The 17,232-nt window shown below is 36.3% G+C and overlaps 4 protein-coding genes across 4 annotated transcripts; 3 read left to right on the top strand and 1 right to left on the bottom strand.

The window, feature by feature from the left end:
* The first annotated feature begins 1,394 nt into the window (after positions 1 to 1,394).
* LOC120266803 (gibberellin 2-beta-dioxygenase 8-like) lies at positions 1,395 to 2,693 on the top strand. Its single transcript, XM_039274462.1, has 4 exons — positions 1,395 to 1,592; positions 1,687 to 1,811; positions 1,919 to 2,240; positions 2,358 to 2,693. Exons 1-4 carry the CDS (start codon positions 1,395 to 1,397, stop codon positions 2,589 to 2,591), a joined length of 879 nt encoding a protein of 292 aa, XP_039130396.1. The 3' UTR covers positions 2,592 to 2,693.
* A 203-nt stretch (positions 2,694 to 2,896) lies between these two features.
* LOC120267490 lies at positions 2,897 to 4,288 on the bottom strand. Its single transcript, XM_039275164.1, has 4 exons — positions 4,134 to 4,288; positions 3,906 to 4,056; positions 3,580 to 3,818; positions 2,897 to 3,295 (listed from the first exon to the last, which is right to left on the bottom strand). Exons 2-4 carry the CDS (start codon positions 4,014 to 4,016, stop codon positions 3,217 to 3,219), a joined length of 429 nt encoding a protein of 142 aa, XP_039131098.1. The 5' UTR covers positions 4,017 to 4,056; positions 4,134 to 4,288; the 3' UTR covers positions 2,897 to 3,216.
* Positions 4,289 to 14,611: 10,323 nt separating this feature from the next.
* LOC120267618 (peroxidase 27-like) lies at positions 14,612 to 16,098 on the top strand. Its single transcript, XM_039275293.1, has 4 exons — positions 14,612 to 14,868; positions 15,034 to 15,219; positions 15,326 to 15,491; positions 15,589 to 16,098. Exons 1-4 carry the CDS (start codon positions 14,644 to 14,646, stop codon positions 16,008 to 16,010), a joined length of 999 nt encoding a protein of 332 aa, XP_039131227.1. The 5' UTR covers positions 14,612 to 14,643; the 3' UTR covers positions 16,011 to 16,098.
* A 170-nt stretch (positions 16,099 to 16,268) lies between these two features.
* LOC120267613 (NDR1/HIN1-like protein 2) lies at positions 16,269 to 17,024 on the top strand. The gene has a single exon (XM_039275288.1). The coding sequence runs from the start codon at positions 16,422 to 16,424 to the stop codon at positions 16,902 to 16,904; it is 483 nt and encodes a 160-aa protein (XP_039131222.1). The 5' UTR covers positions 16,269 to 16,421; the 3' UTR covers positions 16,905 to 17,024.
* Positions 17,025 to 17,232: the final 208 nt, after the last annotated feature.

The raw sequence follows: 17,232 nt of genomic DNA, 5'->3' as shown, positions 1-17,232 counted from the left end.
AAAACACTTACACTGAAAGCTCCATCCATGTGAACCAAAGCCTTCTGAAAAAGCATGCTTAATTGAATTGACATACCAAAATGCGCATGATCTTCAACTTCTTTTCCAATGTCTTTTCATCAAACTTTTTAAATAACAGTATCAAAATTCCCTCATAATCATATCTAAAAAAACCATTAAAGTCACAATACATAAACCCCATAAGATACTAAATCACATCTAAATTAAATGAATTTAGGATTTGATGAACTCTGTAATCCTTTCTAAAGTTATTAAAAAAACGACTGATTACCCAACTTAATGAGAATCTTGGGATTTAGTGTTGATGACATGTACTAACATATATGATCCATGAACAGAAAATTAACTTGCTATTAAAAAGAGCTTGAGATGACATTAAGATTTGACCATTGAAGTTGGTCGGCAGTTAACCTCCAAATGTTAGTTCATAGATCCTCTGCATAGAGACTTCTACAATGTTCTTCAAATATAAAATTAGTAATTAATACTTGAGATGATTTCATTAATAAAGCCGACAAAGCCTTTGTGATTCTCTTGGGATTCAAAAGTACACTCACATTAGATTACATAAATATATATAAAAGTTTATCTTCAATGCCGACATAGCTAAAATTTAGCAGGGTAGTCATGTGGCTTGTTGGGTGTGTATAAGATCGAGTTAGTACTATATTACTATTCAATTACTCTCATCAATGAATCCATGCATGATCTTTCTTCAATTGGCTCCCATTCCTCCAACTATATCTATCACTCTTTAATTCACTTTAAGTCTTCACTCATTTTGGCACTAAATCCCTCTCAACATCTCATCATTTTAAAATATCTCCTTTTAAATTCTCATCACCTTGATTTCCTGTTTCTCCTTTGAGTAAGACGTGTTCTTCTTGAGAACCAGACATCAACTACTTAAGGCCATTCGTTCACACTGCTGCTTCATAGCTTATATATACTTTTATCTCTTCAAGTACTCCTTTCATGGCCTTCTTGCTAGCTCTCTTCTTCTCGGTAAGTCATTTATGTATTAACTATAAAGTGTTTCAATTCCATGCATGCAATCATATATGATACATAGATATATACGCGTTGTTAACACTGTTTGTTTAATTACATATTTCAATATTATGTCTCCTGATTTCAAGCATGAGAAATTAATAGTGTGCCCCACCTTTATTTACTGCATGTTTTCGTGCAAACCGTGTGTTTCTCGAACCAACTACGTACATACATAGAAAGAACCATTAATTTAATGTCAGGTCGGCAAATTAAGTACATAAAAATCTATATATATCTATGTGTGTGTGTTAGGGTTTAGGGTTTAAGGCCATATTATCCCCCTTAACTCCTCTCTTTGCATGGTTGTTGTCTCATAGAACATGGATTCAAACCCTCCATTGATGAGCACTTACAAGAAGCTCTTGAGCTCTCCTCTAGATCCATGCAATGATTTGGGAGTGTCCTCCGGCGAAGAGTGTCAGCTTCCGGTTATCGACTTAGAACTTTTGAACACCGAAAATGCCGAGTTTTGCAAAACAGACATTGCTGTCGCTGCTGCTGACTGGGGCTTCTTCCAGGTGGTGAACCATGGTATTCCTAGTGACCTTCTTGATAGAATTCAATCTGAGCAAGTTAAGCTGTTCCAGCAACCATTTGATAAGAAGTCTCTAGACTTTTCGGCTAATAGCTACCGATGGGGCTCACCGGCGGCCACCTCTGTCCACCAGTTATCATGGTCTGAGGCTTATCATATCCCAACTGAACCAATCTCATGTATCTTTCAAACACATCGCCAGGTAATTCTTTAATTTAGTTTCATTATTCATCATGAGTACGTTTAGATATCATATTACTTATCATTAAACATAACAATATTGATGAATGAATTCATTCATCTTTGTAGGGAAACAATAGAAGAGCTTGCAGCATTGCTATCAAAGTTGGCAAGTTTACTGGCAGGGATACTGGCAGAGAGATTGGGACGTAATGCTGCTTACTTAGAGGAGAAGTGCACCAATGAAACGTGTTACATGAGACTCAATCACTACCCAATGTGCCCAATGCCCAGTAATCTCTTTGGTCTTGTACCCCACACAGACAGTGATTTCCTCACCATACTTGTTCAGGATCAAGTTGGAGGTTTGGAGTTGATGAAGTTTGGGAAGTGGATCCCTGTCAAGCCTAATCCAGATGCACTGGTTGTCAACATTGGTGACTTATTTCAGGTATATATGTATTGACATATTAGTAACAAATTTAATTTGAAGATTAATTTACAAACAAGAAGTATGTTGTTTTGGTTTGCTAATATTATTGTGTTTGTGAAACTGGGAATATTGTAGGCATGGAGTAATGGAGTGTACAAGAGTGTGGAGCATAGAGTGGTGTCAAGCCCGCACCATGAGAGATACTCAGTGGCTTTCTTTCTTTGTCCTTCTTATGATACCATTATCCAGAGCCAAGAAACTGAGACGCCAATTTACAGAAGGTTTAGTTTTAGAGAATACAGGCAGCAAGTTCAAGAGGATGTTAAACTCATTGGTCACAAAGTGGGCCTCTCAAGGTTTCTTGCTTGAAATTTAAGCCATGTTTCTTAATTAGTATTAAAAAAAAAAAAATAAAAAAAATCAATAGCTGGTGTTCAATTCCATCCACTTCTAAAAGTGTTACAAATGTTGAAATATTAATTACTTAGAAATTAAAAACCTAAATCTAGCCTTTGAACAGAGGGAAAAGATATATTATGGACATGCATTTTGGCCTCTCTGCATGCATTGTTTCAGGGCAAACGGAATTGCATGCACACTCTGCAGCTCATGCACGTGCTTGTTAGCCAAATTCTCATATAATTAAACATGATATAAATATTAAAAACCAAAATTTTAAAAGAATACAAAGAAGAATGGAAGTGATCACTTATAAATACAAAAGCACATAAACCTCACACAAGCCACCCAAAAAAAAAACAATACAACAGCAACCAAAACAAGAACAAAAGCAAATCCACCCAAAAAGAATCAACTTTTATAAACCATGAAACACTCCATAAGCCAGTAAACATATACAAATAAGCCAGCCATTGGCACTAACTCAATCACTTTACCCTGCAACTCTGCACCACCTTTCCCACTTTCTAGTCTCTGCTTTTGTCCTCATCCCCCAGCACTATTAAAGCAACACCAACTTGTCTTTCTTAAGCCATCACCTTGCATTTGCATCACTATTAGCCATGCTCATGGAGATAGTGAAATATAGCAATATGAGTGTCCCCATGCTTGACCTGCAAAAAAAAAAAAGAAGATATTTTTTCGAATATTAAAATTAATTAATTAATTCCAAAATGTAAAAAGCTAGTCCGTGAGCCGGGCCGTCACTGTTGCTTCAGCGTGCCGTCTCAGGCAAACCCCACTAGGCCCCAAAGCGTGAGACAAAAGCAACAGAGGCCCACAAGCCCAATTGGCCCACAAACCCAATCATGCTATACACGTGGCACGCTACGAGAGCTAATGGTGATTTCGTAATTAAAAAAAAAAGAGAAAAGTAGGGGTAGTTTAGGGAACTCACAAGGTAGCGAAGAAGATGAGCACTCTCCGGGGATCGATCCACGACGAGCTTCGCCGGCCTGGGATTCTCTTCCACTTCGCTGTCGGGGTGGTCGCATGGTTCACCATGCAACCTTCTCCTTCGTCCGCTACTTGTAAGATAAACGCCTCTTTGTCGGTCCCACCGTCGGACGAGCGAGCCAGGTCCACTTCCGCCGTCTTCTCTCCGACTCTCTGGGATCCTTTTCTCGGAAGAGTTTTCTATTTTTTTTTTTTTTAAAATAGAAATTATATTTTCAAAAATGGAAAATAAAATGAGAGAAAAAAAAGAAAGTGGTGACGAACTACCATGAATCTAGGGCTTGCTAAAGAATCCTTCTTGGCGGCGGCGGCGGTGGCGGGGAGGGGAAAGAGCGAACCAACATTAGATTCTAGATCTTGCTGTGAAGACGAAGCCATCGATCGGCTTCTACGGCGAAGAAGAAGAAGGATCACAACCCTGAAAACAGAGGTATTTTAGGGCAAGAAATAGAAATGAAAGCACTGGAAAGGAGATAATTTGATGATTTTTATTACCTGCTTGAGAATTCCAGCCACAAATTGCTCACGCTGCTGATCGATGGAGAAATCGATTTAAAAAAAATTAAAAATTGGAAATTAGGAAGAATGGTATTTGGATTTATGTTTCTATTTTGGTCGAGAAGGGGAGCAGTGTTGAGGAAGAGAGAGGGGGTTTGAAATTATAGATCAGTACTAGAGTGGAGGGGTGAACTTGGAATTTCATTTGTTTTGGAATTTAAATTAATACTAAAATTATTGTTTTTATTAGTGGATAAGCTTTCAATTATTAGCAAAACTCTATTTTTAGAAGAGGAGAGTGGGAAACGAGGGGGAGCGCATGTGAAACTCATGCTTTGTTTTCATTTTTATTATTATTATTATTATTATTATTTTGAAAAAAATAGAAAGGCTTTGTTTGCAGGCAAAGCAACGGGTGAAGGAAACGCATTGCATGTGAGGGAATGGTGAAACAACGCCGGTGATCATGCAATTCTTCCCTCTTGCTTTGTTTTGATGATGAGAATGTGTTTTATATTTAAATAATTACTTATATATCAACAGGGAAATCATTATGGAATAAAAATATAATTAATTTGAACAAGATTAGTCAAATATTCAGTTTTTCAAAGGTGGTTAGCTTGCTGCCATTAATATTACAGTTAGCATGTCCTTGGAATAGGTTGAACATAGCGCAGTGTTTTTCTCCTGGATGAGTTAAAAAGTCAAAACAAGAGTTAAGTACACACGTTAGCTTTGTTAGGTTTAACTAGATATGAGATATCTATATATGCATCTTCTTGTTGTTAGGCTTTTAGTTAACTTGGGCTGTTGGATGTTGATCAGATGGTGAACATAGTGGGAACCACAATCTAAAGACACATTAGCTAGCTCACAAGATAAGGTGGCAGATGGCTGGTTATTTCTTCTTGTGGATCATGTTACAACACAGAAGCTCAAGTGGGAGATGATAATGACTTCAAAGGACTTGAGTAGAACGTCCAATCTCTCAAGTTGTACAAGCTTGCCTTTTCTCGTAAGTAACCAATCATGACATGATGATTACTTCATTAATTTATTAATGAAATTCTTCAGAGTTTCTACGTTCCTTCATGTGCACGTACGTGTGATTAGTAAACTCCATATGCATGCATTATGGATCCTCACATGTTCCTTTTGCTTTCATGAACCTTCTTTCACGGATTGATTTGACTTTCCTTCAAGCTCTTATATGGGACAGTAGAACCTTCCCCGGATATACTAATTGCAAGTGGGAGTTGAAGAAGTTGATAGTTTTAGTTTACTTAATTATAAAAGAAAGAGAAAGATGAAACAATATTGGAGAGACATGCATGGCCATTAAACTACTTGCAATTTGTCACATTACCCCATGGGATAAGGTTTTGTTTCTATCTTTAATGATCTCTATCAACCAATGGGAGAACTTTGTTTGGGTTTATAACAATGGATCATCTTTGCACGATGTATTTGCAATTAAGAGGGTTCACATGAATTCGTGCAATGCAGTGAACTGGCTTTTCACTTGTGGCTCTTAAACTCACATGCATTAAGGTACAATCACTTTATAAAAGAATGTCCACTTGATTAATCAATTCATAAAGTTCACTTTCTAAAGGTGAAGTGATATGATGTGGGACTAATTAATCTCTGATAGAGAGTGTTTAGTTGGAGGTAAATATTACCAATATATGACAACTCCACTATAATATCAATTCCACTAATTAATTACGTACAAGTCATTATTTGTGTTTCAAAAAGGAATTTTTAAGAAGCTGTACATGCCTAAACTATGAATAACTCATCATTCTTTAATTATTAATTTATAAACAGATTCTGCGCAATGTTGAACTGTCATTTAAAACTCAATTATTAATTATGTGTCAAGTGTGAGGTAGAATAGGTGAACACCTAACATTCTGGAAATATACTTCATTCTCAAGTAAATCCAAGTAAATTCATCAAGTTGTGCCTGTTGCTGCTATTTTGTCTTAAGAAGAATTTTCAGTAAAAATATTTATTTATAATATATTCCATTCTTAAACTAGTAATCTTTGATATTTTTACCGTTAGAGTTTCTAACGGTTGGAGTACAAACCGCAATTATATATAGTATGCAATTATTTAGCAACAAGATTGATTGCAATTAGAAAACAAGGTTACAATGATTTGGTCTAGGATTAGGCATACCAAGCACTGCCCTAACACTGAATTAGCCCCCTTCGTATAGATATAATGACTTCACTACAATGCTAGGGTACACTAACGGGCCAGTCTGACCAAAGTTTGGATATGATCAAACTTGGCTCGCCACTATTTTAACTGAGCCCAAGCCGGGTTTGAGCTTACTTTTACTAAACCTAAGTTGAGCTTAATCTTACTTCAACCGAGATTGGTTGAGCTTGCGCCTACTTCAAGCTTCATAAAATTCTAAAACTCTCAATTAATTATTATCCTAAAAAGATATACTTATAAAAGAATATAATAATCTATAAAAATTATATTTAATATGAGTTGATATATCTATAAAAATTATACATTTTAAAATTTTAATTAATAATTAAAAATTAATATTTCATGAGTACAATTAAGAAAATTAATGATTACTTAAATTAATAAAAAATAAATTTAGCAACGGAATGTCTTTCCGTTTCTAATTTACCAACAGAATTATGTTCCGTTGCTAATATTAGAAACGGATTTGTAATCCGTTACTAATGTACAAACAGATTACAAATCCGTTTGTAATTTACAAACACTTATTATTTTGATTTTAAATGACTTACATATATATAAATATGTATTATAATTTAAAAAAAAAACTATGATATTTATAATATAAAATAATAACTTAAATAAATTAATGCTAATAATAATTGTTTCTCAATAAAATTAACTTTCTTATAAATTTACAATAATAACTTTCTTATAAATGGTTATAATAATTATTTCTCATCAATTAAATATATAAATATGAATAACAATTTAAAAAAAAAGTTAAATATAAAATTTGATAAATATATTAACTTTTTAATATAGAATAATTTTAAAAAATAAAATATATGTAAGTAGCAATGAATGTTATAAATTTGAACTATGTTTTTGAACCGATAACCGGTGTGTAAAACCCTATCCTGATTTGTGTGTTTGGTGTAACAACACCATATCTCGAGCTGAGTGTCTGGAAGAAGTGCAGAGCGGTGTGACATGTAAACTAATCTTTTAGCCTGTTCGATATGTTACTACACCAACACTTTGGGATGTGTGCCTGGACGAGGAGTGTTTAGCACTGTGGTGGTGTGACGCGTCATAATAAAGTTTGGATTGCCTACTCACGGAATTGCGCTATAGACTTCATGACCTACACTGCCAGAACTTGCCTTTTAATAAAGGCAAGATTGGAGATTTTTCAATCGGGATCGACTTACTTGGATAGTCAGCTAACATGCCACCCAGACGCCAATGAGGATCACCTCCTCTAAGGTATGATAGACTGAGAGTGGAGAGTTATCTCATGGAGGAACAATTGAGGGAAGAAGAAGAAGCTCAAGCCGTTGCTATTGCTGCTGCGGGCGAGCAAAGAGAAGTTCCGGGGGTGCCTCAAGAAATGTCAAGCCTAACACTAACGGACCAACTCAACATGGAATCAGTTAATCAAGAGCAAGTTCAGACTCACGTATTAGTGCCACAGACACACCTGGTGGTCACCATGAGACCAAGAGACTTCAGCACAATCATTGCATCTGAGTTGCGAGATATATTATGTAACAATACCACATAGAACCACATTACATACCTCAACTACACAGAAGGTACGGGGTAACATGAGAGATGGCAACAACCTATGATGACGCTCATGCGGTTCTTCAATATGGTGCGGCAATTGATCTAAGGAATCAGAGAAGGCGACGCCAGAGAAGTTAATTTGAATCTAAGGCTTCTTTTATAAGCAGTTGTCTTGCTGGGAGTATTGCTTGATAGTTGTGTGTGTTTTGTGGTAGTCTTGGCTATTTCTTTATGTGCTTTTCTGTCCAAAACTTGTTATGCCTTTGTGTACTTCAATGATATGCCGCTCAACTAGTTTCCAATTGGGTTTGGTTAATTGATTCCAAGTAATAATTTTTTTTCTAAAAAAATATAATCAAAATTTGAAAATATTGGTCTAATATTAATATTCATTAAATACTAATCCTATAAATAAGTATCTCTATGATATATTTTTTAAACACATATTATACATATACATATAAATAAAGGTTATTTATCATTTTATCTAAATCATCTTGAAGAAAAAAATATTTTTTTAATAAAAATACAAATTTAGCAACGGAATTTCTTTCCGTTTCTAATTTACCAACAGAATTATATTCCGTTGCTAATATTAGAAACAGATTTGTAATCCGTTACTAATGTACAAACGGATTTGTAATCCGTTTGTAAATTAGTAACGAATTAGCAAAGGACAAAATTTATGTTTCAAACTTTGAAACAGATGTAAAGTTCGTTTCTAAAATCGAAACGGATAAGTAATCTGTTGTTGATTTGTTTCTATTTAGTAACAGAATAATTCGGTTACCGAATTTTTGTTTCTAATTTCAGCAGTTTCTTGTAGTGTCGGACTCCGCTTATTAGCTCCCGGTTATGTTTTCATAAATAATTCATTATTATTATTATTATTATTATTATTTGATAAAAGTAGATAATTAAACCATAATTTATTAAAAGAGACAGAAATCAAAACAAGTACAAAATTAAAGAGACAGAAATAATAAGAAAGGGACTGAAAAGAAAAGAAACTACGTCCACCAGGGGTGGAGCAGGATTACATGGCAAAAACAAAAAGGGGCAAACAAATGGAGATGGCTACTATCAAGAAACTAAATCCGCCGGACCACTTCCAGAGTTGGGTTGAGCTCCAGGGGCAAGCAAAAGTGATCCTACAAAAGGTTAGGCTTTCGCTTGATCGTCGGAAGAAACTCCTGTAGTAAAGCTTTTTTGGTGTTTGGAGCTGTATTTTTCCAAACAATAAGCATATATTTACAAATAATCAAAGTGATGCACTAATGCACTGTAAGAAAAAATGTGATTATTCAGTTGGATCCGAATAAACCAGCAAATCACTCGAATAAGGAGGTTTCCCATGCCTTTAGAAGTACATGCACATTTAAACACCCAAGAGGTCTAGACCTCATTGAGAGTGTTAACGGTGAGTGGGGCATTGAAAAGTGTATAGTATTGTGTCCAAATTCTAGACGCAAAAGGGCAATTAAGGAGCAAGTGATCCATTATTTCTGATGTAGCATGGCAAAGAACACATGTAGTCCTCGAAATTATATTACACCCTCTCTTTGCCAAATTAATTCTCTGCTTTCAAAATCTTATTATATGAAGCGAGCCAAAAAAAAGGTTTAAATTTGAGCGGGCACTTCCCTTTCCACAATGATTTGTACCTTTGTTCAAAAATCTGTAAAAGGTTTTCACAAAAAAGTTAATGTTCTTATCCCAACTCCAGATCCTTGAGTCTCTTCCCTCAGGAAGTAAAGGTTGAAGGTGAACGCAAATCTCTTTTAACTCAGAGCTAAAGGAATTTGGCTCAAGCTGTAAGAAGTCACACACTGTAAAGAAGGGTTTCTGGCAATGAGCAAAAAAGTTTGGCCACATGTCTCTGGCCGTTTTACCCTCAAGCCATCTGTTAAGCCATAATAAGGTAGATCTCCCATGTTTGATTTTGGATTCAATTCCAAGGAGAAAAGTAGATTGACAACTTGAAATGCCTTTACAAAAGAACGATTTCCTAGTTGGTCCAGTGTGGATAAGTACGTCCCTTGTCCATCTTGATTGTTGTTGAACAAAACCACTGGCGACCAACATGCAGTATTGAAACTTGCAAACTTCGACCACCACTTTCTAAGGAGGGTGTGGTTAAAGTCTATGAGATTTAACACTCCCCATTATCCTTGTTCTTTCGATTTGCACATGCGATTTCATGAAACAAGCCTACATTTCACAAGTATGATATCTCACCCTTTCCAAAGGAAGTTCCTACGAATTTTGCCTATTTCTCGGCTCACTCATTTAGGTTGTTCGAACACTGACATCCAGGAAGTGAGAATTGTGAAAAGCACCGTGTTGACTAGTGTGAGCCGACCATTCAAAAAAATGTGTTGGACTTTCCACATAGCGAGTTAACCCTTGACTGCTTGGGTTAGTCGCAACCAGTCTTGATGATGGGGGCTTCTACTCAAGAGAGGGACTCTTAGGTAGGTCAGTGGGAGTTGATTTGCAATACAATTTAGGGTGAGGGTTCTTGCTACGTCTGGCAATGTGTTATAATTCGATGAGTATAAACAGCTTTTTATGGAAGTTGATAGATAAACTTGAAATACCTTCAAAAAGGTATAAGATTAGCTTAAGGATTCTAAGGTCCTCGAGTCCCCCAACCATTACCAAGAGAAGACCATCTGCATATTGCAGGTGATACATTCTTCCATAATTGCCAAGTGGGACTCCTAGCAAGGCACCCGAAGTTAGAGCATGGTTGCACATTGAGCTCAACACGTCGGCAACTAAAACAAACAAAAATGGGGATAGCAGGTCTCCTTGCCTAAGCCCACGATGATATCGCACATAACCGGTTGGGATGCCATTGATTAGAATTTTAGCTTTTGAAGAATTTAAAATCCCCATCATCCAACCTATCCATCGATTACCAATCCCTTAGGTTGTAAGTATGTCTAGAAAGAACTCCCAATCCACCGTATCAAATGCCTTTACAAAATCAACTTTGAAGATGTGGCCATCCATGATTTTGTTTCTGAATGCAAAAGATTATAAGTTCCTTAGTTGCCACAATGTTATCTACGATGGCCCTCCCTTTTATGAATGTCGTTTGAGTTTGGTCCACTAGATTATCGATGACCCACCTTAAACGCGCGGGTTGATAGGATTTTTGAGATGATTTTGAGGGAGGAGTTAATGAGACTGACTTGGCAATAGTCTCTTATTTCTGCTGCCTCAATTCTCTTAGGGATCAGGGCAATGTTGGCCCAATCAATGCGCTCAAGGTTGGCTCTACCACTATAGTAGCCATCACACAATCGGACCAGATCGTGGTGGATCGTTTCCCAATGTTTTTGAAAGAAAAACATCGAGAAGCCTTATGGACCCGGCGCTTTACTCGCTCCCAAATCAAAAGTGGCATTTTCTTTTATCATCTCAGCAAGAGATAGAGAACGAGGCTTCTAGAGTATTCAGATTAACATTAATATCCTTGTTTACAAATAGTTTTGGCCAATTGATATAAATACTGAAATCCCTTTTACTTCCAAACTGTTGTCAGAAATAGTCTGTGAAGGCTATGCCGATCCTATTATCTCCCTCAATCCATTCTCCGTTTACATGGACCCGGGGTATATGATTCGATTACGTTGACCATTTGCAACCACATGGAAAAATTTAGTGCTGGCATCTCCTTTGAGCCACATGTTCCTGAATCTTTGTTTACAATAAATCACTTCTTGTTGTAAGGTAGTGTTAATATTGGCTCTTAGATCTGATTCTTTTGCTAATTCATTAATAGATGATTGCCTCACTTCCTTTAAGATGTCAAGGGAGTTGATTTTGAGTAGGAGTGCATTTTTTGGCTGGAAAATTAAACCAAGGCCTTTTCTTGCCCAGCTACGAAGCTCATGCTTGAGGTGTGTCAATTTTTTAGCCATCACAAAAGCCCCACATCCATGTAGAGTAGGAGCAATCCACCATTCTCTTATAAGGTTGTTGAAACTAACCGTGGTTTCCCAAGCATCTTCAAATCGAAAGGGGCTCGAGCCAAGCATGCGAGGATCGGCCTCAAGCCAAAAAGGGACATGATCTAATCCAAGCCTTGGAAGAGAGGTTTGAAAGCACCTAGGGAATAACGAAGTCCAGTTATGGGTAGTTAGAAAACAATCTAGTGTCACCCAGGTGTGATCCATTTGATTGTTGCACCAAGTAAACTTTCTTCCAAAATAAAGGCGGTTCGGGTGAGGGAGAGATCTTGAAGCAGGAAAGAGGCATTATTAATATCTTCTAGGTTCTGCAATCCCTTATTTTTATCACCAAATGTAAAAATCGCAGCGAAGTGTTCATATATAACCCAAGGGTGGGGTGATTGTGTTTTACTTTGCCTAATCTCATTCTAGAAGAAAGCTTTCAGATTACGATCATTTGGTCCGTAAACAGGCATACAAAAGTCATGTTGGTTTTCCAGGGCAGGTAAATTCGACAAAAGGGTAGAAGTTCCCTTGAAAGATAATATGGTCTGAAAACATCACATTACTCTAAGCAATTGTTACCCATCAGCTAAACCTCGTGCTAGGAGCTAGGCAAAACTGTAGAGTTTGGATCTCCTAATAGAACACCAGCAGGAAGGTGTTATTTCAGATAATTTAGTTTCCTGTAAACAACAAAATCAAAGTGGTATATATGCATCTAAAAAATTTCTGGTCAGGAATCGCTTATATAGCTTACCTAGGCCCAAACCATTCCTAGATAAAATTTTCATAAGGAACATGCAATCTCCAATTTGCGGACGTCCTTGGAGGTCTCCACCTTGTCGTCAGCCTTAATTAGAAGAGGTATACACTTTGTTGGCATTTCTGCGTGCGTGTTTAGCTTCAGAGGACCTTATATTATTGAGGCACTCTAACTTATGAGCCTAGGAAACCTCAAAATCGATACCACAAGCAGAAAGAGATAGAGGGTTTAGAGTGATACCTTACGGACAGTCAGTGGAGCTTTTTTTCCTTGTCGAACGAGGAAGGTCTACCAGAAAACCTTCTTTTTCATTCTAGCGAGATGATAGTTTCTTGGGCCGGTCACTTCAACGCGCAACTGGCGAAAGATCTGGAGCTGGTTAGGAAGTTTCAGAGGGATTATCAGATTCTAGCGATTTAGCCAATGCTTAGGATCTTTGTTGCACCTCCTCCTCATCTTTCTCATTGGTGCCATAATTAACCTCATCTAGAGGCAATTCCCTTGTAGCTTCCTCATCTCCAGGAGAAGCTTGCTCCTTCAAATGGGAAGAGGTGGGGTCTTCCTGTCAAGAAGAAAAAACAAGAACATTAGCTAGAGCTATCTGTTGATGGGGTGGTTGGGGTATGATCCATAGCAACCAATGTGATTTTGAAGGAAGCGGAAACTATGCCTTGGAGAGGATAGATGTCTCCTATCCATTATAATTTTTTCATAAATAAAACATTATTATTATTATTATTATTATTATAAAATGTATTGTTATAAAATAATTTTAAACATTCTTATAATAAAAGTTATAAATTAATCTTACCTTTTTGCTTAAACTAATACTAAAAGGATGTGTAATATTTTGTAACACATTATTATAAATTATTTCATAAATAACCATGTTAATATTACTAAAAATAGTTTTATAAATACTTGATATAAATGAGCTTATTAATGATTTCTACTAATGGGTTTTGCAAACAATTCTTTTAAATAAACTTACAAATAATACCATAAAAAGTCCCTTAATGATTTTTATATATGAGTCTTCGGTTATCCTATAAATGAATTGTTCAACAACCTTAACGAGATGAGCTTGGCAATATTCAAGCTTCGTTTGTTTACTTTACGAGTTTAGAAATTGAGTTTAAGAATCACTCATTTACCTTAATAAGCAAGCCGAGCTCTTTATGAGTTGAGACTTTGAGCTTTTAACAAACGCATAGAGAGGGAAAAATTAAAATATGAATGACAAAAAAAGGGGTTTAGCTAAATGTTCATGCAAATGTAATGTAAAAGCAAGCCTAATTAATCTCTCCCAATTCACTTCATATAATGAATGCGACAAGGAATGTGTATAGAGTGGTAGAAACTTTTCTCAGTACTCAATTTGGGATTAAACCTTTTCCTATACTACTCACATGGGCTAGGTTTGGGTGTATAAGATGTGGGCTTTGGCTGGCCCATATCCAACACTAACAACAATAAATAAACACTAATTAGATGTGGGAGGCGAAGCTAATTATATATCCATGTTCTGTGTCTAATCTGTTCTTTGGTCTTGAATTCACATTATTGTGTATATATATATATGTCTTAATTTATTATATACTTTATAATATTTATCAATTATAGACTTTTTATAGTATATATTTATTTGTTTTCTGCTTTGATCAATGGAATCTTGATTTAATAAGTTGATTAAACTACAATAAAGATGGGTTAGATACTGACATTTTTGGACGAGCAAATGAACATGCATGCATGGCTATATCTATTGCTATTCTAATGGCGTGATGCTTCACTGTCCACGTTAATATGGAGATTCCATCCAGCAAAGATATGTTTGTCAACCCTCAAGCCATCATATTATATTCTTTTGGCATCAAGATCAAGATGACAACCATTGAAATGTTCAATAAGAGCTCTATAATTGATCTCTATATAATTAAGAGCCAAATTAAACCATAGTGTCATTCAACAACAAGGAGATTGAGAAATTTGAATTATGGTACCAAAGGTTGTATTCAGCTTCTTTCTAAATTTTGTTGCCATTTTAGTGCTCCTCCTTCCACAAACTGCAGATGCACAAGGCTTGAAGATAGGGTTTTACAGTAAAACATGCCCCAAAGCAGAAGCCATTGTTTTGCAGGAGATGACAGAGGTCATCAAGGTTGCACCAAGTCTTTCTGGTCCATTGCTGAGGATGCACTTCCATGACTGTTTTGTCATGGTTTGTAACTCTCTCTCTCTCTCTCTCTCTCTCTATATATCTATATATATATATATATATCTATACATACATTCTTCATACATACTGTTATATATATACAAGCAATGTATCATATATTTTCATTAATTTTTTTAAAGGAGAAATTAAACTAATTGATGTATATAGGGATGTGATGGTTCAATTCTCTTGAACTCTAGCAAGAATACAGCTGAAAAGGATGCTCCACCAAATCTCTCCCTCCGAGGTTATGCTGTAATTGATCGTGTGAAGGCCAAGCTTGAGAAGTCTTGTAAAGGAATTGTCTCCTGTGCTGATATCCTTGCTCTTGTTGCTAGAGATGTTGTACGCCTGGTAATTATCAATTCTAGATAAACTATATACATACATGTATGCACCTATATATATATCTATTTTTTCTTAATTTTTAATTGAATAGTATATATATGTTTTTCTATAGACAAATGGGCCATTTTGGCAAGTTCCAACAGGAAGGAGAGATGGAAACGTCTCACAAGCATCTGATGCATTAGCAAACCTCCCACCACCCATCGCAAACATCTCTTCATTGAAAGCTTCCTTTTCTAGTAAAGGTCTTAATACCAAGGACCTAGTAGTTCTAGCAGGTATATATATATATATATATATATATATGTTCATGTTGCAGTGCTGATAAATTTATGAGAATTGAGAATGTTTATAACCATATATATCCTTGATTAGGTAGTCACACAATTGGAACATCTCACTGCACTTCGTTCTCGAACCGGCTTTATAACTTCACCGGGAAGGGCGATTCCGATCCGGCTCTTGACAAGAACTACGTTGCTGCTTTGAAGAAGAAATGCAAACCCAATGATGCCACAACTCTGGTTCAAATGGATCCAGGGAGCTCCAAATCATTTGACAATGGCTATTTCACTCAAGTGTCCAAAAGGAGAGGACTCTTCCAATCAGACTCTGCTCTTCTTCAAGACCCTCAAACCAAGGACTATGTCCTTAACAAGGCCAGTACTTCATTCTTCAAAGACTTCCCTGTCTCCATTGTTAAAATGGGCAAGATTGGAGTGCTCACTGGCAACAAAGGAGAAATCAGACAACACTGTGCTTTAGTCAAACTAATTATAATCATGCACTCTAGTTAATTAGTTTGTTTGAAATTAAGTGGCAAAAATAATAATATGTACTCATTCCTTAATTATCTTTAGGATATCTGAATTTCTTTTAATAAAAAACCAAACTTTTCTTATCTGATTATTCCTTTCTTTCATAGACCTAAAGTTAAAAGAAGAGTCCAACTAAAAAAAAACCAACTTTTTCTTTAGCATCACTTCCATTTCCCGCAACCTACTTGTATAAATAGATCATTCATCATCTCATCATCTCATTCATTCTGGTATACTACCATATCCCCAATTAATCACAATTTATTAGCCAAACAATGCTCATAAACCGGCCCACCCGAATGGGTCGGGATCCTGTCCATACTAACAAGTGGGTTCGTCAAGTGTGTTTGCTCGATCATTTTGACTCTAGTCCTTTTAACCGGTGTGATCATGTTCATTCTCTGGCTCAGTCTTCGTCCGCACCGGCCTCGGTTCTATCTCTCTTCTTTTACCCTCCCCGGACTCACTCCGGCCGCACCATTTGCCTTCAATGTCTCCGACCGGAACTCAAACCGGAAAATTGGCATCTATTTTGAGTCAATGGACGGTTCGGTTTATTATATGGACCAACGTGTCTCTGGTGGACCAATTAAGGTTCCATTCTATCAGCCACCAAAGAACACAACGTTGTTTCAAGGGACATTGGGTCCTGTCTTGGGTCAAGGGGATCCAACTTGGGGTCGAATCAAAGCTGATGGTAAAGACGGTCGGGTTGAGTTCCGGCTTGAATTGAACACAACCATCCGGTTCAAGGTTGAACTATGGGATACACACTCTCATGAGATGTATGTCAATTGTGATGTGGAACTTGGTCCAGATGGCACTATGCTACCTGAGTACAAAGACAAGAGATGCTCTATCTACTTTGGTTAACTTGATCTTCTAGCTTGATTGTGTTCCTGACTTCCTGCTATTTTTTATTTTTATTTCTTTTAGTTTTAATTTTATTTGTGATTGATTGGAGTGTTTGATAAATGACAGATTCATTGTTTATCACAATGTCAAATAGTTTATTGGTGTACGTGAGCCATATATATATATATATATCGATTTATTGTTCCACTCACATCCAAGGTGACATAAATGATCAAATTTAAATCTCTTTATCAGTACAACTAGTTAATGTTTCCAATATCAACTAGTTAAACATGATTAAAAAATGATGTTAAAAAAAATGAATACAAAGACTTGTATGATCCGG

This window comes from Dioscorea cayenensis, chromosome 8 (assembly GCF_009730915.1).
Source record: "Dioscorea cayenensis subsp. rotundata cultivar TDr96_F1 chromosome 8, TDr96_F1_v2_PseudoChromosome.rev07_lg8_w22 25.fasta, whole genome shotgun sequence".
NCBI classification, from domain to species: Eukaryota; Viridiplantae; Streptophyta; class Magnoliopsida; order Dioscoreales; family Dioscoreaceae; genus Dioscorea; species Dioscorea cayenensis.
This window is presented reverse-complemented; position numbering and strand designations above follow the sequence as displayed.

Excerpts from the sequence above, each read along its gene's own strand:
- LOC120266803 (XM_039274462.1), top strand. The coding sequence starts at position 1,395 with ATGGATTCAAACCCTCCATTGATGAGCACTTACAAGAAGCTCTTGAGC. Across the intron at positions 1,593-1,686 it reads CTGACTGGGGCTTCTTCCAG|ACTTTTCGGCTAATAGCTAC; the intron begins GTGGTGAACCAT and ends AGAAGTCTCTAG. Across the intron at positions 1,812-1,918 it reads TCTTTCAAACACATCGCCAG|GGAAACAATAGAAGAGCTTG; the intron begins GTAATTCTTTAA and ends TCATCTTTGTAG.
- LOC120267490 (XM_039275164.1), bottom strand. The coding sequence starts at position 4,016 with ATGGCTTCGTCTTCACAGCAAGATCTAGAATCTAATGTTGGTTCGCTC. Across the intron at positions 3,819-3,905 it reads TAGCAAGCCCTAGATTCATG|AAAACTCTTCCGAGAAAAGG; the intron begins GTAGTTCGTCAC and ends AAAAAAAAATAG. Across the intron at positions 3,296-3,579 it reads CTCATCTTCTTCGCTACCTT|GTCAAGCATGGGGACACTCA; the intron begins GTGAGTTCCCTA and ends TTTTTTTTGCAG.
- LOC120267618 (XM_039275293.1), top strand. The coding sequence starts at position 14,644 with ATGGTACCAAAGGTTGTATTCAGCTTCTTTCTAAATTTTGTTGCCATT. Across the intron at positions 15,220-15,325 it reads CTAGAGATGTTGTACGCCTG|ACAAATGGGCCATTTTGGCA; the intron begins GTAATTATCAAT and ends GTTTTTCTATAG. Across the intron at positions 15,492-15,588 it reads GGACCTAGTAGTTCTAGCAG|GTAGTCACACAATTGGAACA; the intron begins GTATATATATAT and ends ATCCTTGATTAG.
- LOC120267613 (XM_039275288.1), top strand. The coding sequence starts at position 16,422 with ATGTTCATTCTCTGGCTCAGTCTTCGTCCGCACCGGCCTCGGTTCTAT.